This window comes from Gymnoscopelus braueri, assembly GCF_963280865.1.
Source record: "Gymnoscopelus braueri genome assembly, chromosome: 12".
NCBI classification, from domain to species: Eukaryota; Metazoa; Chordata; class Actinopteri; order Myctophiformes; family Myctophidae; genus Gymnoscopelus; species Gymnoscopelus braueri.
In genome coordinates this window covers 18195564-18221142 of record NC_137614.1, presented here as the reverse complement: position 1 = coordinate 18221142, position 25579 = coordinate 18195564, and the positions used below count along the sequence as shown (strand labels likewise).

The following is a 25579-nucleotide window of genomic DNA, read 5'->3' as shown; positions in this document are numbered from 1 at the left end:
GTGAGAGAGTGAGCTAAAGTGTGCTGTGAAGCCTGCCGGCGGGGCTGAGGCTGGGGGTACTGGGCGTTGGGCCGCTGCCTAAAACCACACGGAGGAGAGAGAGCCAGACACAGGGTATCTCTGTGCAACTCACGGCCCACTGTTGGAGTCTTGCCCTGGCTTAACAGCGCCTTATGAAAAACTCCACAACATGACATAAAAAACACACCTAACTGTCAAAAGGGCTCAACCGACCTAACGGTCCATGGCTGTAGCTTCCATTGCCATGCTCCCCTGGAGACCATATTTGGTGGTGTTTGTGAGAAGGGAGGTGTATGTGTGTTTTTAATTTTATGCAATGCATGAATGAGCCAATCAGAGAGGGTAACTGGATGCTGCCCCTGTGAAAGGTGGGTAATGAGTGTGTGTTTTCACTTCACTTGGAGATTGAATTTAACAGTCTAGGTATTGGTCTATTTGTAGGTTAAGATAGAAGAGGATTTATAGAATATGTAATTGCTGACAATGGTGAAACCAGTGCTGTGTAACAAACCTAAAGGAAACTCACAACAAGCCGATGTAATATTTTGTGGAGTGTTTTCACTTTTTTATTGAAACAGTATGAACAAAAACACTGCAATTAAATAAAATGTTTCAAACAAATCAGAGCCAAAAAAAGAAAGAAAAAAAAGAAAATAATTAAAGACCTAGAGTTGATAGTATGTGGCAAAAGCAGGGGAGAGGGGAGGAAAACAAAACACACATCGTCGCAAACATTTGCAGTGTCTAAAGCCTATTCATTAAACATTACATCACTCATTCAGTGCACATATTAAACTGAGTTCATAAAGCAAGCGGAGCGAAGCAAAGACTGAATTATTTGTACACCCGTTAATGACCATGTATACAATTATGAAAACAACAACAGAAACATTATGGGCATTGCTGCCTAATACTGTGCACTCAAAACCAAGTGCAAGATGAAATGTCTTCCTGTGCATGCGTTCTGGGGTGAGCTCAATGTCGAGACTGTGTGTGGTTAGTTGTTTTGGAACACTACCCTAACTATTAACAGAAGTACTATGAATATTACATCGTAAAGACAATGCTAGCACTATGCCAGCTAAGAACCACTACCTGTGTAGAAGTGTACTTATGGAACATGTTTGGGAGAGAGAGAGAAAACCAAATATTGTCGAAAGCTGTTCTTTTTGGAATGGGTGGCAGTTAATTATACGTATATATATATATATATAAAAAAGGTACAGTCAATTCACATTAATGCACTTCAAAATGTCAAAATCCACCTAACTACCCAGGGAATACCAGAGACAGTGGCACAAACCCTTCTGCTAAATTTCACAGATATGTATTAGGTTTTTATATGGCAGTGTTAAAGCAGGCAGAATGTCACGTTACTCTCGCAAATGAGGGTGCCTTTTCTTTTTCTTTTTTTTTTTTACCTTCAAGCCCCTCGCTAGCCCTCGGAGCACATGAGTGCTATGTTGGGTCAACCTCTGCACACAGTGCTTCATACAGCTGGCCAACTTGTCAATGTTCTTTTCTTCTGCAGAGGGACTTACTCGCTGGGGTGTTTTTAAACGGTCTGTTGGCCATAACAATAGCCACACCAAAAGGCTGTTTGTATGTACGGTGTGTTAAATGCTAGAATAATGCAATAACTGCAAACATGTGAGAAAGTCGTTAGCTGTAGACTACACTGCATAGTCCCTTTGTATGGTATATACATCCTATGGAATTCATAACATTCTCTCCTGCTTCCTGTCCCGCCTCCATCTCATTTTATCGTTTTCATGATCATTTCCTTAAATGTTGTACTTTTTTTTTCATGTTCAGGTCCTTTTTACTGACTCAAATGCAAATCTGAGTCAATGTGCATATCACTGCAAAAAAAGAGAAACCTTAAGTTTTATTTTTTTTCTAGCACAAGTCAGATAATCCCTTACATACTTTTTTTTTTTTTAATGGATAAGAAAGGCTGTGAAATTCTTCGAGGCATCCTGTGGCCATCTTGATTTGTTCTGTCCATGGGTTTGTTGGCTGTCGGGTAAGGAGTCTGTGTGGTGGCCGAGAGGGGGAAAGAGGGGGGTGACAGAGTCCCTTTATATCAGTGACTCCAGGGGTTTCAGAGAGGGGGTTGGGGGGACTGGAGGTAGCCACTTCTTCTCCACCTTTCACACAGACATAAACACACACACACACACGTACGCGCACACACACGCACGCACGCACGCAAGTACGCACGCACGCACGCACGCACGCACACACGCACACACGCACACACACACACACACGCATCCGCACACACAAACCTCCCACCCCCTCTTTTTGGCAACAGTCCAGAATCCTGGTTAGATTAGACTAGTGCTGGTAGCATGCTTGTTTAACGACAGGAAATGACATCACAGTTCAGTAGTTCAGAATTTCCAGAAGCTCTTCTTCTCTTCTTTTTTCGCGGACTTCTTCCTCAAGGGCTGTGGGATAGAATTAGGAGAAAGAGAACAGCAATTCAATAACAGGTGCAGTCTGGAGAAGGTGAGGGTTGAGGGAAAAAAGGGAATAAAACAAATTCTTAAGTAACTTGTTATCTAGCATTATCTGTTTGTATACAATCAAAGTTAACTTCAAGGAGCTGTTTTATTAACCACTTAAACCCTTTATACTTATTGACAGGAATCCCCCAGGGGTCTATACTAGGCCAGTCCTTTTTTCCATCTACACCAAATATCGTTGCCTACAATAGTAGATCTACAAGCTCACAACAACACATTGCAATGCAGCGCGTTGTTAGCTTGTAGATCTTTGCCGAATGTTCGCGCCAGAATAGGGACGCTAGGGTTCATGTGGTTAATGTTGTTTCATTATGTGCTACTTATCTTCAAAAAATAAATGGGAGATCCAAAAATGTAGTTTGTAATTTTGGGATTAAAAGGTCAAACACATAGAACGGTCAAACAGTAGGCATTGCCATTAGGCTTGGATAAAGGCTATGTGTTTAATAAGGGTTTTTTTAATAAGGGAGACAACTCTTTTTTTAATTCTGGTTTACTGAATACATATTACCCCATTTGAGTGTAGCTTAAGTCAGCTCACAGCTGGAAGCGGTATGATCTGCTATAAACCTTTACGAAATAGACCAACAACAGTAGAATCACTCTTAGAATTAGTTCTAGGCGATAAACAAAAACAAAATATCCTAAGATGACAGCTTCAGTGTTGCTGCTCTGCTTTGAACCAACATTAATTGCCTGTGGCTGATGACACTGTCAGAGACACTATCTACACCCTACTTAGTTGACCAGAGTCACCCAGGGCTCTATACTAGATCTTCTAGTATATCCCTCTACACCAAATCAAAAATAGCTGTTTTTAGCTCACAGCAGTTTTGAGCTTGCAGATCTGCTATTTCCAATGAACGATCGCCCCAGAATAGGGACACTAGGGTTCAAGTAGGTAAGCTGATGATGTAAGGCTAATGTACTTCATGCATACAAGGCATTTAGCTAACTGAATTGAAGCAAATTTGTAGGCAAAATAGAGACACTTGTCCGACTGAATGGACAATGACATTTCATCATCAGGCCATGGGGTTGTGTGTCAGTCAAAGAAGCAGCAACCTACCAGCATGTCGTGTTTTTTTACTTGTTTGTTTGTTTTTTCTTTTGCGACAGGCGGGTTGTGTTATGCTATTATGTCTGTGACACTGGACCACGGTAGTTGAGGGGTTAAAAGGATTAGCCAGGGAAAATATTGAAAAAGGCAAAATTACAGAAACCAAGATGCTCTCTCTTTTTGCAGGCTTTTTGTTCTTGGCAGACCTGTGACATGGAAAACGTTTCTCCGTTAGCATGACATGCGAGCATCCAGTAGCATACAGCATTCTCAGGGGGGTGGGTGTGGCACATGGAAATACAGTTGACTATTCCTTAACTCCCATGAGGGAAGGTCGTCAGTGAAATGCATTCGGCCCTGGAGACCAAGTATGGTCTAAAAACCCTTTCGCAGTTTGAGCTGGGTGAGAGAGTTCATCTTATCACAGTGAACAGCATTCTCTTCAACACCCATTACGTCACTGTTGCTGTTATTTCAGGTATTCCATCGTAGAGATTTTCAAGGACTAAAGCCTGATTCATACTTTGTCGCAGGCCAGCGTCTCATGCCGGAAATAGGCGATCTACAAGCTTACAATGCATTTGCGACACAACGTGCTGTGAGCTTGTAGATCAGCTATATTCGGCATGAGACGCTGGCCTGCAACAAAGTATGAATTGAGCATGAATGTCCATGCATGTTCACTCCATATCAAGAGGCAGTCAGTGGTAATCACTGAATGTAACTCTGAGAGTGTAAAAATGGGCCGGTAAGGGGGTAGAGCTAAGGCTATCATCTCTGTGGTGGGTGTTTCTACTTAAACATGCTTTCATGCAATATAGTCAATAATTCAGTGCATTTCAATTACATTTTTCACTTGTCGTTTCACCATACACAAGTGCAAGTACAGTATATGATTTTTTTTTTTACATTTCCACATTTGGAGGTAATTAGCAGAATTTCAGGAGCAGGACCACACCTCAATCATGTCACTTTCATTCTCTAATAAATGGTCTCCTAATGGCAAACATATGCTCCATCGCACGATGGTGTCACGGGCCAAAAATAGCAGACCTACAAGCTCACAACGCGTCGCTTCAGCGGCGCATTGTGATCTTGTAGGTCTGCTATTTTTGACGAGTGACACCCTCGTGCGACGGACTACGAATCTGGCTTTTCCCTCTTCACTCCCTTTCGCTCTCGCATTCAACAACCCTTCCCTTCCACACTTAGTATGGTCTCCCAGATTTATACTTCTACTCTCTACTCTTTACTATCCGTCGGGCCCTGAGCTACGGAGCTACGGTGGATTCCCTACGTAGCTCCGCCACAACACGTCAGCAATCAAGTCTCACACTTCATTCGTTTCGTTTTGTTTTCTTTGTTTCGTTCAATAAATCTTGATTGATGGTGTAGTCCTTGCTCATGAAATGTTTGTGTACTGTAGCTGTGTGTTTGTATAGTGTGTGCGTGCGTGCGCGTGTGCGTGTGTGTGTGTGTGAGAAAAAGGTGAGGTACTTACGAGTATTTGCCCATCCTCCTCACCAAGGCGACCACCACAGCAATGACAATAACTACTGCCACCAATGCACCGATGACAATCCCCACTACCTGACCGGAACTTGCACCCTCTGTGGAACAGAAAGGACACTCAGTTTTGAGCTATTTTTTATTATGAAAACTCACTACTTGGTGTGGTCTGAGCAAAAGTGTCCATTTAACTGTAAGAGTCTAAAAATGGACCCGTAAAAGACATCGTAGGCAGTTACATTTACCACTCAGGATCTTACAGTGTGTCTGCTTGTCGAAGGTGATAGTATATCTTTCTTAACCAACCCTACAGTATATACGTACTTTGTTGACTTGAGTTCCACAGGGATCGATACTAGGTACACTCTTTTCTCCCTCTACCCCAAAACACATTGCTGAAAATAGCCAATCTGCAATCGTGATGCCTTGTGAACTTGTACTGTAGATGAGCTATTTTCGCTGAATGGTCATCCCAGAATAGGGATTGCATTATTTGAATGAACAGATAACAAAACAAAAATCTCAAGCCTAATGAAACCCCAATTCAACTCGTCAATGCCTGCCAACATCCCACACATCTCTCACCCTCTGCGCCCTCTTCAACCACCACATTATCTGTCTCCAGGGCTTCCGTCTCCTCAGGCTGATCGGGGCCGGCAATGACCTCGGGCTCGCCCTCGGCCTCCTCCACAGCGGGGGCGACAGGAGCCTCGGTCACCACTGCGGCAGGCTCTGTGGCGACGGGCTCAACCTCGGCGGGCGCCGCCGGTGCGTCGGTAGCCACAACCGGGGCCTCTGTCTCCACGGCGACGTCCTCTGGTGCGGCCTCGGCTTCCATGGCTTCAGTGGCCGCGGGCTCCTCTACAGCCGGGGCGTCGGTCACCACTTCTTCTGCGGCGGCTGGCTCGGGTTCGGCCTCGGGCGCGCTGGTGGCAACGGCCTCCTCCTCTACTATCATGGCCTCTGTGACTTCAGGGGCCACCTCAGCGGCATCTGTGGCCACGCCTCCCATCTCCTCGGGGAGCTCTGTGGGGCCTGTGGAGGAGGAAAGGAGTACAGTAGATACTGGAGGTCAATTCACAGGTAGACGATGGATAGATGGATGGATGGATGGATGGATGGATAGATAGATGGATGGAAGAGCAGATAGACCACCATGGTTGAATTAGTGTATATGTATATGGATGTACCGTATATGGATAACAGATACACAGACAGGAACATAGGGAAGATAGATAGATAGAAAGAAAGTCAGACAGCCAGATTGGTCAGGTAATTATTCACATTCCAACATGGCATCATGCTTCTCTCCCTGTCTCTCTCTCTCTCTCTCTCTCTCTCTCTCTCTCTCTCTCTCTCTCTCATGACCCTCTTTGCTCCCCTTGTCATCTATCCTCTCCTCTTTCCGTTCCTCCTCTCTTCCTCCCTTCATGGCTCCGTGGCAGAAGTGACGGCATGGCTACCACGCCCTGTGACTGAATAAACGTACATCGTCCGTTCAACCGTCCACTCCCCCGCCCAACCAGCCCTCCACCCTATACTCCTCCATCCTGCCGTTAAGGCTCCATGTATGTCCGCTCACATGCCACATCCTCTGCCTCATTTCCTGTAGAGGCCCCGCCATGGCAGTTACTCACTGGATGATGGGAGTGCGCGCAGGAAGGCATGGCAGACATGATTTAAGAAAGAGGAAGAGAATGTGTTAAAGTATGTGGCCTTGTGTGGAAGAAGGTTGATGGCTGGGCTGATTGTGTGAGAAACCCAACAACCCAGCCAATAGGCAATTTCTTTAACAATCCAAGGAAGCAAGATCCTCCTCTCAGGGGAGTTTGTTGACGCTTTCTAGAAAAAACACCTTGAAGAATGTCAGTCATGGCCTTTCCAAGCTTGCGAGGCGATTTGAACTACAGTTGAGCATTTACTTTTTGTCTTAATTACCGGTGATAACTTAAGGTTATACATCTTGGCTACATTTAAACACAGGTTTGTTAGCTTAAGAGACTGCTTGCTAGCAGGAAAAATGTAGTCTGTCACAGTATGAGGACATGTATTTATCCCTGTGTCTTTCATCAAGTCTTGGTCTGCGAAGGGCCTGAGTTAAACCTAATTATTTCCCTTCCAATAACCAAGCCCTATCTCCCAACATTCAACATCCTCCTAGCCACAACTAGAAGCTTAGCCTGGACAGCGCTCCTCCGAAATTAAGGAGGTAGATTTCAGTGTGGCACCAAAATTATGGCCTACGGTTAACTTTCCACAGGCAAGATGTTGGCCTGAAATCTCTTCTTTTCTCCCCGAAAAAAAAGCCCTCTCTGGCCTTCAAATTTGCTGCCTCCTCAGAACCTCTCCCACTGCCGGCACCAGAAATGAGTGGTCTTCTAAAGTTAGCATGTGACATCATGCTCCCTCCATCCCAATTTTGTCCAATTGTTCGGAATACTTGCAATAATATAAGAGAATACTTCACGAGAGTAAAAATAACTCTGAATGTCTTGGCTTGTCTGACAACCAGTGCTGTTGTAAGCCGGCCTGTTCATTAGCAACAGGCGGTGGTAAATATAACAAAACATTTGTTCTGCCTCCCTGCAGCAAGAACAGTGAAGGGGCTTTTTGAAGGCTCTCTCGGACCCCGGCCTTGTTTGTCTGGAATGTCTGCGTGCGGCGATAAAGCGCTCCCAGCTTCAGTGAGAATGGCCTTGCCATGTGTATTCATGTCTGCCACTCGCACCCTCCCCCATCCCCCAGCTTTGTGCATGCGGCCTCCGCTAACAATTGCTGTATTATGTCTGCAGCACCCACAATTAGCTCTAAGTAGTATTTCCTTCCCACTGTGCTGGGCGGCCCAAGCTAATACAGCTGCAGCCATGAGTAAGAGGCAGGATCGCTGCCCACTGTCTCTGCCTCCCTCTCGCTCTCTCTCTTTTTTTCCTCTACCATTCTCTCTCCCTCGCTCTCTCGCTCTCTCCCTCGCTTTCATCTTTTCTTCGTGTCCCCACTTTCTACTCTATCTACTCCTTCCTTTAATAATCTATGTCTCCTCTCTCTTAGTTCTCGTCTCTGACCCTGCCACTCCCTAGGGATCGGCCTGTTGCTTGCCTGTTGAAGCCTGGAGAAAGCTGTATCCCTCTGGGAGAGAGAGAGAGGGGGGACGCTGTGTTTTTTACTTGTTTTTCTTTCTATTCCCAAACACTAATTACTTACACATAGACATGTAGTCTCCACTGTCCAAGCACACACGTGCGCGCGTGCGAGCACACACACACACACACACACACACACGCGTGCACACACACACACACACACACACACACACACACACACACACACACACACACACACACACACACACACACACACACACACACACACACACACACACACACACACACACACACACACACACACACACACACACACACACACACACACACAGGGAATGGGATCGAGAAATAATTATATTTTTTCACTGATTATAATTGATGATCTTTAACCAAAATAGTTTTCAACGTCCATGACGGTAAAGCAGATTGAAGTGAAGTGAAGAGGAGGGTCGGGGCAGCGGGGGGGGTCTGAGAGAAAGGGAGAGAGAGGGAGGTGAAGGGGAGCTGTGAAGGAACAGCATGTTTCTAAACCCAAGCAACAGAGAAGCCGGATGGCTTCCCCCTCGTCCCTTCCGCTATCTGACTTATATTCTGTCTCCTTGTTCTCGGAGAACACAGGCCCTGTTCTGTCTCTGATTTACTGTCTCGGGCCTATTCTCCACTCAACACAGCAGATGTGTGTGCGGTACAGTATGTGTGCCTGTGAGCGTTTCGTGTGAGTGCCCGGGCCCCGCGTGCGAGCGGTCAAAAACGTACACAATGTACGCGAGTTAGTATGCGCACATGTACACCACGTGGGTTAGCATGTGGGTGTGTGCGCCTCTGAGAGGAGAGAGAACACGTGATTTTATGCTCGTAGATCAACCGTTTGGCTCAGTGGCACTCCCGCTGGGCTTTATACGCGTCTGTCCGGATCACATAGTACTGACTGCTACAAGTAGGAATAATTAGAAGGCACAGAGGGGGCAAAAGAACAAGATGAAATAAGAAGACAAGAGAAGAGATGAAAAGATAAATAAAAAGGAGAAGCTGCATTTGTGAGGCAACTTTTCTTGACAGAGCTGCTTTTGAAACAACAGAGCATGCATGAACTGCATGAAACCAACAACGGCGAATAAAATATGGAAAATGTTTGTAACTTTTAAACACCTTTTAGACACACAACCCCGTCTGTAAAGAAAACGATTTTTTTTAAAGACATAACGTAAAAGATGACACCGATTGTGACCCAGCACGACACTGTCTCCAAAACTCCCCTTAAACACGGTCCTTATGGGGGGACTGGGGGGAAAAGGGGCGGAGGGGGGGGGGGGCTCGGGGGGGGGGGCAGGAACTGTAAAAGGCATTGCAGGCAGACAAAAGAGAGAGTGAAAACAGTAAGAGAACTGAGAGGAGAGAGCACGGCAAATGGCAGTGAAGCCTGACTTAATCCTCAGTTTGACTTAAGTTGTGTGCCGGTGTCGTGCTCAGTAAATAGTAGATCTACAAGCTCACAACGCGTCACGAATGTGACGCGTTGTGAGCTTGAAGATCTGCTACGTACGGCATGCAACACCAGTATAAATCAGAGAGGTGGAGGCTCCCAGATCCCAGGTCCCATGCTGGAGAGAAGGAGGGAAAGTGAGAGAGAGAGACAAGAGAGATAAGCAGAGAGAGAGAGAGACACAGAGAGGGAGTGTGTTAGAGAGATATACAATGTGAGACAGAGGAGCAGGGAGTAGCAAGACACATCCATCACCTGCACAATCAGCTGTCACTGAGGCACCCCATGTGTGTGTGTGTGTGTGTGTGTGTGTGTGTGTGTGTGTGTGTGTGTGTGTGTGTGTGTGTGTGTGTGTGTGTGTGTGTGTGTGTGTGTGTATGCATACATACGGTATGTCTGTATGTGCACGTGGGTATACCAGACATGCGTGCCTGTGTGTGTGTCTGGCATAGGTGTTTGTGTTGAGTTTCTATACACTGTGTTGTGGATGTGTGTGTGTGTGTGGCTACACAGCAAAACTTTGAGAGAATAAAGGCTAACACTCAGAATTGGACTGTGCACACATGGCACTGATGTGAGTATCACGTGCACGCGTACACGTACAACTGCATGTGTGTGAGCGCTATTTATTATCCACGTTGTCCAGTGTGGACAGGAAAGGGTCCATCTGCACATACCATGGAGGGAGTGTGTGTGCGTATTTGCGCACGTGTGTGTGTGTGTGTGTGTGTGTGTGTGTGTGTGTGTGTGTGTGTGTGTGTGTGTGTATGTGTGCGTGTGCGTGTGCGTGTGCATGTGTGTGTGCGTCTGAGCGTCCACCCTTGGAGCCCAAGAATGTTTTCCCTGTGCAGAGGGAGGGAAACATCCGAGTGAGAGATAGACGCCCTGCCCATCTCAGCGCACTATGGCACGGTACGGCACGGCACAGCCCGGCCTGACCTCCCCCACTCGCATGACCGTAGGAGTCTGCTTGCTATGGAGACTTTGGGGCGCGCCTCGCACACACCGAACAACACTTGGGAGTTTGCGTAGGAGAAGTCAAGAGATAGGCCTGAGTGGAATATTCTCAGCTGCCCTTATCATGGACACGGCACACAAAGGCCGTTCCACAGCAGCCATACATACATACCCCACTCTCCTGGCGTAACGGAGATACAGGGACATTAAGCATTCCCCATCTGGTCTCTATCACTGGGGGCTGGAGTTGGCACCGGGCCCATATCAAACAATAGATCGAGTGGACTTTGAATAGTGGACGGGGGGAGGGTGCTCTTGATTTCTACACTTGACTTCTGAATTTGAACCAAACAGAAGAGCAACGATGTGGAATAAATCTCAACAACTGAATAGATAACTTTGATCCTTGCGGCGCCGATGCTGGCCTTGTTTAGATCCGATAAACTATCTAACACAGCCAAATATTCTCTACAATACAGCACCTGTGCACTATAGAGAAACATGGCCGATCTCTAACAGTATGTCGAGACTCACTCCATAACATAAATACTTTCCAATCTCGAGGACCTCCAAGTCCGACTCCCACATCATAAAACACCTTCCTAGTTATGTAAGCCTCCCTAAGTCAGCGACTCTGCTTTAGTTAGTTTCTATCCCCCTCTACTTTTCCTCACACCATGTCTCACCCCGTGGCATGCGTAGGTGCTAGAGACGTGAGACATTCGTGTTGGGACTGACAGAGGACGGAGATGCACACACACACACACACACACACACACACACACACACACACACACACACACACACTGTGACAGGGGGGGGGGGGCACTCGGGGGGACCAGTGCCTGGATACGTTGCTTCAGAACTCCATGCTGTTGAAGGGCCACTCTTGTGTAATGGAGAGAGCGATTGAATTAGACTCTTGTGAAGTTTCTGCCTCCACTAAAAAACTCCACCACTACTACTACTACAGCCCTCTACAGTCTCTACTGGGCTCGCACACACACACACACACACACACACACACACACACACACACACACACACACACACACACACACACCTCACTCCCAGCTAAAATGGCCTCCGCCTCTTCCCTGTAAACAGATGTTCTTTCTCCTCCTCGCGGAAATTTTTCGGAGGTATGACTGAGCGTTATTTTTTTTCATGTTTACTTCTTTTGGGTGGGGGGGGGGGGGCAGCAACCTTCCAAAATGAGACCTTGTGGGTGACGTGAGAAGTGCGCTCATATACCTCACGGCCCCTCCCTGAACAGCAGGGTAAAGCGTTCGACGGCATGTGGCTCATATTTGGAGCATGAGCGCAACATCTGAGTCATTTTTACAAGTGGGTACGGACAGAGGGCATTGACCTCTCCCTCTCGGCGGACAGATGTGCCCGGGAGGGGGGGCGGGCGGTGGGGGGGGGGTTGCGAGGAAGGGAGGGAGGAGGGCAGACAAAACTCATTACGAGGTATGGAGGTTGGCCCAAGCTGCTGGGGTTGGGGGGTTCAAAGGACGCACGCGGGGACTGAGAGAGTTAAGTGGGCAGAGAGGGTAAAGAGAGACTGAACAGGACACTTTGGGGGAACGCTTAATAAGAGTCAACGTTCACTTCACTCCACTGTCTTCTAGGCTATCGTTTAAAAAGAGAGTCGAAAGTTCTGAATAAAAAGTAAAACAAAGCTTTCCAACAGCTTCTGGAAAGCTAACGGTTTTAGTCTTTTCAATTTATGAGCAGTCCTCTTTGGAAAGGAAAGGGAGGGTGTGTGTGTGCATGGAGGGGGGGGGGGGGGGGGGCTCATCTCTGGCCAGTAAAGGTTGCTGCTTAAAAATAGAGCCAGCCTCTATCACCCCCTTCTCTCTCTTCATCCTCCATGTTCCCTGGGACTGTACACTGTACATAACAATTTTTGAGATAGAAGGGAGAGAGATGGTCGATGGATGATGGTGGGCTGGTGTGTGTGTGTGTGTGTGTGTGTGTGTGTGTGTGTGTGTGTGTGTGTGTGTGTGTGTGTGTGTGTGTGTGTGTGTGTGTGTGTGTGTGTGTGTTGTGTGTGTGTGTGTGTGTGGTGTGTGTGTGCTTATATTACTATAAACAAGTATAGTAGATTCTGAGAAATATACATTGTGAGGACCATTTTTCTGGTCCTGGCAAGAGAATGGTTAATAAGGAAGGTTAATAATTTGGGGTGATAGGCTTAAAATTAGGGAAAGATTAAGGTTAGGCATTTAAAGGTTGGGTTTAGGGGTTGGGGTTTAGAGATATGCCTGATTTATACTTAGTTGTGTGCCGGTGTCGCGCGCCGGAAATAGCCGATCTACAAGCTCACGGTTGTCTGTGGGTGTGTGTGTGTGTGTGTGTGTGTGTGGCGGGCGTCTGTGGGGCTTGTTATGAGGTGATAAAGCTTGATACCGCCCGCCAAAGATGGATGGGTCCATGCAGAGGGGCGTCTAACAACACGCGGGCATGAGAGAGGGTGGGGCACACGCACCAAGTGTTCTCTCTCTCTCTGTGTGTCCCGTCCATATGACCCTCTTAAATATAGAGCCTCTCTCTCTATTAATACACACACACAATTTAACCAGCCCTGCCCTGTCCTGCGTTACTGCTGCCATACTGTAGTGTGCTGTATGCTTCAAGCCCCCCAGGCCCCCAGCACCCCCCCCCCTTCTACTTTCTACTTCCACTGGGGCAACACTCTAAACCAGCAAGTAAAGAAGAAAGAAACAAGAAACAAAGAAAGACGGCAAGAGAGAGAGGTCAGGAGTTGGAGACAAAAGAGTGTAGAAATGTGAAGGAATACAGAAAAGAGAGAAACAGACAGACACACAGAGAGAGAGAGAGAGAGAGAGAGAGAGAGAGAGAGAGAGAGAGAGAGAGGAGAGAGAGAGAGAGAGAGAGAGAGAGAGAGGAGAGAGAGAGAGAATGAGAGAGAGAGAGAGAGAGAGAGGAGAGAGAGAGAGAGAGAGAGAGAGAGAGAGAGAGAGAGAGAGAGAGATGATGGTAAATTGAGAGGGAGCAGGTGTAATAAACATGTACGGTGTAAATTTCAGTTTAGCCCACCTCCTTCCCCTTCCAGTGTAAGGGCACCACTGTTTTGGGAGCTTTTCCAGAGAGGATATTCCTTCCTCCTTCCCAACCAGTGCCAAGAATCCATGTTGAAATGCTGCACGAGGCAGCAGAGCTCTCACACATTACATCACATCACATCACATTCACCCCTGTGTCTGAATCAAACCTTTTTTTCTCTCTCTCTTCAGGGGTAGGGGACAGTGAGAAAGAGAAAGAAAGGCAAAGTGGGGGAGAAGAGGAGGAAGAGGAGAAGGGGGGGGTTGGCTAACTGTTAGAATCGACACAGACTATCCACCCCGAGACGCCCCCCTCTTTATTGAATTAACACCCTCAGCCAATGCGTTTGCTTTTCCATCCCCGGGCCGAGCCAAAAAACCCATTCACCGCTAAGTGGAACATATGGGTATAGACTGACTGCCAGCCGTTTTCAAGAAAGAGGCAGTTATCACAAGAGCTTAAAAGTGCATTAAATACCATATTAAGAGAAATAAATAAACAAACAAACATAAACAAAAAATGTAAAACATTTCTCTATAAGACAATTAAGAAAAAAAACACACCCCTCCAAAAAGGCTTCCATTTACTCAAGAGAGGGTGTGTGAGCCAGACAAAGAGTGAGTTAGAAGAGAGGTGTGGTGTGGTGTGAGAAAGCGTGCGTCTGGTCGGAGAGCAGACCGGACAGATGGAAAGACAGAGAGACAGAGAGAAAGAGAGGGAGAGAGGGAGATAGAGAGAGAGAGAGGGAGACAGACAGACAGACTGAGGGGACACAGTGTGCTAACTGTGGGACAAGGAAGTCAGGACTTACTTGCATGTGTGAAAGCACAGAATGAGCCAACCAGGGCCACCAGGAACAGGAGCTGAACTTTCATCTTCGATGACAACTTAAGACTTCTCTCCTCTGCTTACGATGTACAGCCGAACCCTCGTTCAGGGGGCAAAGAGCAAGACACTGGAGAGCCCTCACACACACGCCACACACAGACACAGGCGCGCACACACACACACAGGCCTCTCCGGAGGGTACGGGCGTGAAGATCAAAAAGGTCAAAAAAATTAAAAAAAGGTAACGATTCTTCTGAGAAAAGAAGTTGTAAATCAGAGAGAGAGAGAGAGAGTGAGAGAGCTGGAGGTCCTCGTGGCTTTCGTTGTGGAAAATGAACAAAGGGATAGAGGCTGGGGCCAGAGGCGCTCGGTCCTGGAGAGGAGGAGAGAGAGAGGGAAAAGAGCACTGAGAGAAGGATGTCGACAGGACAGGAGACTAGAGGAGCTCTCTGGCCGTTTTGAGGAAATGTAGAGAGAGAGGGACTGGCACACAGTGGGAGAGAGAGAGAGAGAGAGAGAGAGAGAGAGAGAGAGGGAGAGAGAGAGAGACACTGAGCTGGGAATGGAGGAGGGGTGGTGGTATGGGTGGGGTGTGGGTCAGGGTGGGGGGTATGAGGGTGGGGGGGGGGGGGGCTGGGCAGCAGTGGTAAGGTGGTCTCAGCGTCTGCTGGTCCAGCCTCCTGTGCCTTGAATGGGCCAGTCCCGTGTGAGACACGCTCGCTCGGTGCACGACCAGCCCTCCCTTTTGCAAGCCCTGCAATATCAGTTGCACCCCGACACCCGCCACCACACACACACACACACAGTCATATAAATAAATAGACCACCAATATATTTATCCAGACAAGGCAGTTACCTCAAAACACGGATACCTTACACAAATTAGCGACTTAAAACAATAAACTTTATATACGGCCTAGTAAATGAATGGAGAAAGGAAGTGTAAACAATGATTGGAGTCATCCGACAATACCATAAATCACACACAATGAGAGCTGCCAAAGTGACTGCAATACAACTGCACTGCATTTTGGTTCCAACGGACGTTACTCAACGAGTGCTTCAAGCATTAAAGCGTCTTCCTCTTAAATCAATCTCAGGCTAATAACGAAAGCGACCAGCCCCAGATTCTATGGGAATAAGTATGAATGAATGGAGTGGTCGCTACTTCAGTCCATAGTGCCACTTCAGGGCTCGGTTAACACGCTCATCTTGGGATTGCTGTAAAGACTAAACATATGCGTGCATATGTGGTGGACAGGCATCAACCAGAGGGGCTTTTGAACGGGCTACCCCAATGAAAAGGATCCATAAATACAGTTAGAACATTGTGTGACTTTCACACAGTGAGGCAAGCATGGTGGTCGGACTAGGCAGAGTTTACGTCTGAGGAAAAGCAAACAAGCCGTTGCCTGGCGCTAGGCTGACACCTGTTGGACAACAAGCTATGAGGGACAAAACAGAGTCTCTCTCTCTCTTTCTCTCTCTCTCTCTTAGCTCTCTCTTAGACCCCTATTTGTTGTCCAGGAATTGTTTCTTACATAATCATTTCTCCAGCCTAGGACCACAGGAAGTTTGTTTGGGCTCTGTGGTTCGGAGTGTGTTGGTAATCTAGGAACGGATGCAATTGCTACAGCTGTTTTCAGCTGTTAACTTGCTCTGGACAGCATCTCAAGCAATAATGAAGGCATAAAAAAAGCCCAAAAATGCATCTTTAAAACAAAAACAAAAAAACATTTAGCAATAGTGAAATATTGTTTTTGACAGAGTGAAAATGTCTCTGTGGTTTAATGTAAATCTGAGGACTACATAAAACCGTTACATGTTAGTCTTGGCTCTCCGACAGGTTCAAACAGAATGTTCTGAGTCACAGACTCAGTCATAGAGTGGATTTAATCGCTAGGAGATGGCAGCAAAAGACAAGGCTGAGTGATAGCGTACAGTAGCACAGCCATAAAATGTACAGGAGGCAGCATGGCCTCTGCTGCAGCATCATTACAAGGCAGTTCGTAGAAGCATGCCACCACCATGCAACGAAATAAGGACAACAAATGCGCAGTGAGTGCAGTAAAAATGGTCAATGACATTTTAATAAACACTGAAACATATTTCAACCGTCGAACCGCGGAACACAGAATATTCATGACACACAAAAAGCCAATGCATTTTCTTTTAAATCACCTATTTACAATATACGTAAGGTATGTACAGATTGCGTCTTTTAAGGGACGGATAACAAAATACTTTCTCTTCCTTTGCTCTTTTCCTTTTTTTTTAAACCAGTCTTTGTTTTTCAAGGGCAAAGGGAGGAGTACACACTGTTATTTACAAGGACAACAACAAACATACAAGATATAGATATGATGGTCACCCATATACAGCATTGAATGGCAATAGCAATGAACTGCTTTTTTCTCTTTAATGAAATGTGATCTCTTTTTTCAAGCCAAAGAGCACTTTCAGGTCCCATATTTCATTGTCATTGTCATTATACCCAGTAACCCATTTGTTTCGTTCAGATTTTTTTTTTTCAATGGTGGAACTGTATGCTGAAGGAAATCATGTAAGACTATACACACTAGTACACACAGACAAACTAAAGGATCACAGTAAAAAAAAAAGAAACAAAAAAAAAGAAAATTAGCTTTTGACATTTTTATTTTTGCTCTCTCACTGGAAGATTTTTTTATTTACATTTTTTTGAAAACGTCTTTTGAAAAACATTAGCTCACTCTTTTCTCTGCTAGATGCTACCAAACTCGGTATTGTGCAAAGACTGCTTTGCCTCCCCTATCCTACATGAGGCATTTTTAAATCATGACCAACCTTCCGTACCTGGCCTGGAACTCATTTTCATTCCAATTATGCATGGCACTGCACCACTATCGAACCCCAGAAAAAACTCAATTAAACCTGTTAATGATAATACAATTATAATCCTCGACAGAGCCCATGTCTAGCCTTGTCTAATCCACTCATCTCATCTGCTTCATATTTTAAAATGTTGTTGTGTCTGTCACATGAGCTACTGAATAAAGAACATTTCCACAGTATAATTGATCGTTTAGCTTATATGGAGCCACTTGGAGTCTTTCGTTTGTGGCACAATCTTTAAGCCACAGTCAAACCTAATTTATACTTACAGTAAATAAACGGATTTTCGGTGAGTGACACTGTCGTGAGACAAAGTATAAATTAGGCTTTACTGAGACTAGCGAATAGGTACTGGACAGCATCTTCAGCTTCACACATATAGTTGCACAGAAGAATAGTTGTTCGGATATGGCAGATGAAAGCAAGACCCTGAGAATATGGCACCATGGATACTGGCAGGGCTGTTCCTTCAAACACGCACACACACAAATAACAACATTAACGTACCAACTCCGGAAACCCTTAAAAACATTAGTAAAGAAATTTGGATAGAGAGGGTGGATGAGGCGTACTTTGCATTGTGTTGTTCTCTCTCACCACCACAGAAGTGCTTATGGGGCCTGATGGCTTTCAAGACAAAGCCTCTAACACTGGCAGATATGTTCGCAGTACAATCAATTAAGCTAGATGACCATGAAATTACTGAAAGAAAGACAAAATAATGAAGTGTAGCACTGTTTTTGGCAAGGAAGCGCTGCTTCCAAAACACAGTGATTGTTTGAAAGACATTAAGCCTGGCATGGCTCTTTTCTAAAAATATGCAGTTACATTGTCCTCCACAGGGTGGCGTTCCTCTGCTGTCATAGGGTCTAGTGGAGCAGTTCTCTTTATTCCTGTCCGATTAAAAAGAAAATCCTCCCCACAACTGATAAAGTTAACATCCACATAGATGCCAAATATCACTGAAGAAAAAAAGAAAGAAAAAAAAAAACAATAAAAGAAGGAAAGTGCATACCTGTATTTGCTAATACTGCACTGCTGATATGTGTGTGTGTGTGTGTGTGTGTGTGTGTGTGTGTGTGTGTGTGTGTGTGTGTGTGTGTGCGTGTGTGTGTGTGTGTGTGTGTGTGTGTGTGCGTGTGTGTGTGTGTGTGCGTGCGTGCGTGCGTGCGTGCGTGTGCATGTGTGGCAAGGGTAAAATTTCAATTCCTATTAAGTCAGGTTTGCAGAAACTACACAGTAAACTCCTCAAGTGTTAATGAATCCCTTTGTAGCTCTGAGAATGGTACAACACTCTGATTTTAAAGTGTTATGTGTTTGCAGGGGTGACGTTCTGGCTGGAAACACATGACTAAGCTACGAATAAAGCCAGATTTTTACTTGAGCCGCACGGGGTGTTGTGCACTGGAAATAGCCGATGTGCAAGCTCACTTGAGCTTGTAGATCAGCAACGTTTGGTGCAACCAAGTATTAATCAGGCATGACAGAAAGGAACTTCACACAGACGTCTTGACAACACTTTGGCAACTTGTGAGCCTGTCGGCAGACTCGGCACGGGGAGGGGGGGGAGGGGGGGAGGGTGGGGGGACATCGAGACAAGACAATTCCGATAGTTGTAGTATACATCAGGGCTTGTCCCACCCTGTTATCCTTTTGAGCCTGGCTTTGTTCATGATTGTCTTTTAGACTCGTGATCCGTTTCGTGTGTAAAAAATAAAAGAGCGCTAAGATCGAACAACAGAAATTCCGTTTTTCTCTTCTCTTGGATTGTCTTCCATGTCTCTGGGGTTGGATTGGCCAGTTCTTTATTTATCTCACCTGTCATCTCCTGCCTCTCTTCCAGTCTGTATTCCTCCTCCTCCTCTCTCTGGACAATAAAGGTATTCTAGACGATCGAGTCCCAGTCAAAGTCATCTTGTATGTCATCTGCAGCGGGCAGCCGCCTCATCTGGAAGTGACCTGGTGGAAGCATGTGATGCTGCTGACTCAACTGGCTGTGATGACCTGAGAGAGAGAGAGAGAGAGAGAGAGAGAGAGAGAGAGAGAGAGAGAGAGAGAGAGAGAGAGAGAAGAGAATTTACATAAACAAATACTAAGAGAGATGGTGTGTAGGTTAACACAGTGTTTCTCAAACTTTTTCAAGTCAAGGACCCCCAAATTGATATGTATTTGGCCGCCACGGACCCGCATATAAAAATGCTTTGTGACATGGACCCCAAGAAGAGAAGATTTATGTAAAATCTAAATTATTCCAAACCTTTTCGATATATTCAAAAAGAATTAAAAAATAGCAGATGTAAAAGCTGTGAGCTTGTATTTTTGAATAGCCAACATATAAATGGATAAAGTGGTTCAAATGATTGTGACACTATATTAACTACTTTTGCTGGGAACCCCCCCAAGGACCCCTGTTAACATACACAAATACAGCGAGGGAAAGAGATGAGATAGTAACCAGTACAGGTAGATAGATAGGGGCCAAACACAAGAATACAGTATGCATTACTTGTGATGGATGTAGTGGGAGGTGCTATCACCAATGATATTGAGTGTCTTAAAGTTTGACCAACCAAGTTATTTCTGTTTTGTTTTATTCATTTTCTTGCATTTCCCCCAATTTGCCGTTGCACTTTTCTATTACATAGTTCACAAACGTGGACTCTAAGGGATGGGAAGGGGAACTTACCGGTATGCATGTTTTTTCCAAACCTGGACAGTAAGGTTCCACTGTGATTTTAGTAGCCAGCCATTGAAAATCTTCTCCATAATTACAGCCGGTATGATGTATGGTATGATGTATGTTCATAATCTTTCACTGAGGTATAGATCATTTCATTCTTTTACTGTTATGAACTGTTCATTTTTCATATTGTAATATTCACTCATTTCCACGACAACCACTATAATAATACAATACCCATAATTCATGCCGATCTTTGGTCAATCAAAAGAGCACAACAACTGATGCTGAAAGTTGTGGGTGTGTGGCTGCAGTGGCAACCTCAAGTTGTCATTTCAATCCACAAGTTTCAACCATCCACTACAGTATACTCCCCATTGCAATTAGAACTGCAGACTCACTCCCAATCTTCCGCCGTAATCTGAAGACCCACCTCTTCAGACTCCACCTTAGCCCGTAGCACTTGCCCTAGCCTCGACGACCTTGCAGGCTTATGCAAAGGTTAAAATGTCATGGCATGTTATGTAGTCAGATCCTATAGTGTGTATAGTTTCAATGTACAGAATATTGTTTTATTTATATTCTAATGTTAGACTGATGATAGGTTTACTTATGATCCTAGATGACTATTTCTATGCATTTGATGTAATACCTTGTGTTGTCCTTGCTTACTGTAAATCGCTCTGGATTAAGTGTCTGCTAAATGCCTAAATTGTAAATTGATGTCAGTGGTGGAAAAAAGGTAGGAAGTAAAAGTCCGGTAATCAAAATTGACTTGAGTAAAAGTACAAAAGTATTGGCATCAAAATATATAAAAGTACCAAAAGTATATGTATAGAAATGTATAGAAATCGAAATCAGATCGATGATCTTGTAGATCGTCTATTTTCAAATAGCCAAAGTTTAAATAGCGCTGAAGTGGTTAATGTATGTTTTGAAATAATAATTAAAATCTATAAAGTAACTAGTAACTTCAGTTTTTTGTAGTGGAGTAAAAAAGTACAATATATGTATCGGAGTAGAAGTAGCCTACAAGTATTGAAAAATTTAAATGTTCCAGTAAAGTAAAGATACCAACAATGTGTACTTGAGTACAATACTTGAGTACATGATGTACTTAGTTACTTTCCACCACTGCAGTATGTGTTCCTTAACATCCTTCTCTCTCTGTTGTCTCTTCAGAGGTGACAACAAACAGCACTACTTGGCTGAAGGCTGCCCTGAAGAAATTAAATAGCTCATCATCAAAACACAAAACACTGCACCATTCTACTTGCTCTTTCTATGCTACGATGTCTATGCTAGTGAGTGGTCTTGAAGTGGACGATGGGAATTGTTCTTACACTTTTGTCTTTTACATCACCAATAAAAAAAAAACTCCATTTTATGAACGTAAATCTCATTTAATTACACTTCTCTGCTCCTGTCAAATTTCAGACCACTTGAATGCATGAAATATATATATAGCCATATAACCCAGCTACCATGATAAAAACCTGCAGTAAAGCTCATAGTCAAAACTCTTCCAGAACCACAAGGGTCTCAGAAATTATGATCATTTGAGTGCCAAGGTTTATATCCATACAGGCGACATAGGCGGCCGCCTAGAGCGGCAGTTTGGAGAGGCGGCAAAAAAAAGTCGGGGGAAAAAAATATACATATATTTTAATTAATTTTAAATGTTTTGATAATAAATTGGTAAAATCAGGCAAAAATAAGAATTAAATAGCATAACCCTAACCTAACCCTAAAACCGAAATAAAGTAGCCAAAAACAGACAAAAAAGTATAAAAATCCGCCCAGAAACCGAAAAATTTCCCCCGCACGCTTGCTTCGTGCGCGTGTGGGGGCGCATCAGAGGAATCTCGCCTAGGGCGCTGATCAGCCCAGAACCGGCCCTGTTTATATCTACATATACTGTAATTTCATTGGCTAGGTTTTATACTTCTAAGTTAGGGTGAAGGGTTCTTATCTGCGTTTGGATATATGCTATATATGTTCTAATTGGAAACACAATGAAGAGGGGAAGAAAAAACTCAAAAGAAAACAGTGTGGTGGGTGAGAATGCGAGGCACAGAGGAGTCACCTGTCATAGTAGGACCAGTGTTGCTCATGGGAGGCATATGAGGGTAACCTGGTGGGCCCATCATAGAAGACATGGTCTGTCTGGAATCCATGTACATATTCCCTGTGGGAGAAAAAGCTGTTGGATTGGTATATACAGACTTTAGTTCCCTACAGGTCAATACATACGCCAACTATGAACAGATCTACAATGCTGTGAATCTTAAACCCTACTATATACACTTTGTTGACACAGGGGTCTATCGTAGTTGCCCCCCTCCTTTTTCCCCCCTACACCAAATCTCTTTGCTGAAAATCTTTATTTTGATTTACAAGCTCACAACGTTTCGCAATGCGAGCTTGTAGATCTGCTATTTTCACAGAATGTTCGCCGAATGTCTGTTTATTTTCGCAAAATGTTGGCCTATAAAGACATACCCAGAATAGAGACGCTAGGGTTCAAGTGGTTAAAGTCTTTGACAGATTGATTGATTGAATACTTTATTTAGAAGTTTGCAGAAAAAAGCACATAAATAGGATAAAATAAAAAAAATGAAGGCCAATGGCTTGTTTCAATTGGGGTCCTTTTGTACTCAATTCATAGTGACATTAAATGACAGACAGATATACACTACTATGCAGAACATCATATAAACAACTATAGCTACTATCTGGCTTTCAATGCAAAGAGCACCATTCAGGCATAAAAGAACCACTGGATCTTTAAAGACCGCATTCTGGTGCAACCTATCTGCCAGTCTAATCATCTAATGTTGTGGCAGATCTATTTAATTTGGCCACCGACTCTGTTTTCAGATGAGGAGCCAGAGCAAAATATCTTTGTAATGTTTTTGTCGACTTTTTGTTGTTGACTTTTACAGTGGCCAGTTTTGAATTGCAGCGACCTGAAGGAACTCTTTTAGGGAAGTTTTGAAGGAGAGTAGGGTTTTACACTCCTTCACTACTTTTGGTAGGGCATTCCACATTTTTGTTGCATAGCAGGAGAACAAATTCAACCCCTTGTTTGTGCCAAATCTGGGTTGGACGTGATTAGTGGAGCTACCTCTGGTGTTGTGATTGTGGACTTCATTTACGTTTATGAAGTACTTTGACAGGTACATGGGTATCTTAACGTTGTGGTGTATCTTGTAGACCAGGCCCATTGCAAGTTGCTGTACTCTACCCTGAGCCATCCGACCCTAGCAAAGTGAGCAGGGGTTAGATGAGTTGTAGGTGTAAGGCCAAGGAGTAGCCTTACCAGTTTGTTTTGGGATGTCTAGAGCCTTGTTTTTAAGGCCTTAGTGGTGTTGTGGTACCATGAGGTGCATGCATAGTTGAAGTGACCTTGGATGAGGGGCCCTGTTAGAATCCTCAAAGTATTCTTACTGACTAGAGGAAATCCTATACAAAATGTCCTAATGTGTAACATCCATTTTAAGTAATCATTTTGGCGACACCTAGTAACTTTGTTGTCTGTGTAGTAGCTTTGAGGGAGGGTTTATCAATTGAATATTCCACTATGATCAAACCATTCACCGATCCAAACTGGATCTCCATTTTTGCTGATGCATATGAACACAACTCTACAAGCATGAAGAAGGAGCCGTTGACCCCAGAGGTCAAATGCCCCAAACAGCTCTGTTTACACACATCCTGCAGTCTACGTGCCCCGCACGCACACACACGTGCACGCACAGATATACTGATGTGCACGGACATACACACATAGTTTCCTAGACCCACTGGCTAGGATTGACAACATTGCTGACATGGAACCATGATATCAGGACACAAACTTGGGACAAATTTAACTGGAAATAATGCCATAATTTGCAGTCATGTGACAGTTAGCTGTCACAGGGAGAGCTCTGCTTCCAACCAAATGGCCTGCGACCTATGACCTTGAGATCATCGATCCTCAAGCACTCCTCAAAGAATTGAGGCAGAGTTCGTTTCATACGTTCATAGTTAATTATCCATATTAAACAAGAGGTTATTACATGTCCTACTGTGTAAGCTTGCTGTTATATTTGTAACATTCAAGTATGATTAAGTACAACTGTTTATCATACTTTCACTTATGCATGAAGGTACATTTATATTATCATTTGATTATTATTATTCATTATTCATTATATTTCCAATATATTTCCAATATTCTTTTTAAATAGGAACCAGATGCGTGACACTAAGTTACAATGGGAGAATATCGATAATATAATGAATAAATCCTTGTAAGAGAATCAACTTTAGGTTGAGTTAATTAGTTGTTGTTGTGGGTTCAGATTTCTCCTCTTCCCCCCCTTTCTTTCTAAACATACCTTCCTGTGTTTCAGCCAATGACAGGGAGAGGATTGAGTTTCACATGGTATTTAGGATGGAGAATAAAAGACCATCTCTCTATGACCAATACCCAGTCCAGTCTAGGTCTCGTCTTGTCTGGTCTTATCTATGTTATCCTCCCCTTCTCTTGTCTTAGTGTCAGTTAGGTGTATTCTTGTTTTGTTCAATTTGAATGGGAACTACAAGATTCATTGACATTTTCAAGTCATTAAATATTGTGTTCATCTGCTGCAAAGGAATCAAAGTTGTGCCTTTCAACACAACAGTGGAAAGTGGAAAGTGGAAAGTGGAAAGTGGAAAGTGGAAAGTGGACAGTGGAAAGTCGAAAGTGGACAGTGGAAAGTCGAAAGTTTGAAAGTGGAAAGTGGAAAGTCGAGAGAGAAAGTATCACCTACAATCTCTCTTTCGTGAAGAATATAGACTCTAAAGAAGAATAAAAGACGGCTGTTGTTAACAGTGAAGACTTGCTGGCACTTAAGGAGTGTCGAAGAAAGCCAGGCACGCAGGCAGTGAGGCAGGCGACAAATACCAACAGCCCCAGAACGCTACTTGAGAAGTGACCCCTGTCAATCACAGGTCTGTTCCCATCATCTGATGTGCAACGGCAATAGGATTGTATGTGTATTAGGCTTGTTTTCATCAACTTATTGACAGGGCTCTTTAACTACTGTCTCTACTTATTTTCAGCCCTCACCTACCTTCCCCTCTTTCTATCTCTTTCTGTCTAGGAGCTCACAACAATTAGTATACCATTTTTAGCACATAAAGTTCTAATCAGGGACCACAGCAGAAATTACATCTTGTACGGCTGTATTGGAACATTAATATTTCCTATGGCTTATGCCTTTGAGTTAATAAACTTCCTTGATTAGAAATAAAACTTGTTTGTGTTTTGTATATTGTTGGATGATCTATGACCCTGCCTCAGCCAAGAATTCAAAATCCTTCAGAGTTTATGAGACTGATCTGTATTAAAAACAGGTAAACTGGTGATATATAATTTCATTGATATTCATGACATTTAATGATAATTAATCACTAAATTACCCCCATACA

The 25579-nt window shown here is 44.3% G+C and overlaps 2 protein-coding genes across 4 annotated transcripts in view; both read right to left on the bottom strand.

Annotated features, from left to right (window-relative positions):
• Positions 1 to 559: 559 nt before the first annotated feature.
• pdpn (podoplanin) lies at positions 560 to 15046 on the bottom strand. Its single transcript, XM_080444267.1, has 4 exons — positions 14546 to 15046; positions 5707 to 6156; positions 5114 to 5222; positions 560 to 2474 (listed from the first exon to the last, which is right to left on the bottom strand). Exons 1-4 carry the CDS (start codon positions 14607 to 14609, stop codon positions 2468 to 2470), a joined length of 630 nt encoding a protein of 209 aa, XP_080300393.1. The 5' UTR covers positions 14610 to 15046; the 3' UTR covers positions 560 to 2467.
• A 1684-nt stretch (positions 15047 to 16730) lies between these two features.
• LOC308096344 (forkhead box protein J3-like) overlaps positions 16731 to 25579 on the bottom strand; it is a 70345-nt gene continuing 61496 nt past the window's right edge. For all 3 annotated transcript variants that reach the window (XM_080443760.1, XM_080443758.1, XM_080443759.1), the window contains 2 exons: positions 22203 to 22304; positions 16731 to 19440 (listed from right to left, as the gene is read on the bottom strand). In XM_080443760.1, coding sequence (XP_080299886.1) covers positions 19322 to 19440; positions 22203 to 22304 — 221 coding nt within the window. In that variant the 3' untranslated portion in view covers positions 16731 to 19321. The remainder of the gene's footprint in view (positions 19441 to 22202; positions 22305 to 25579) is intronic.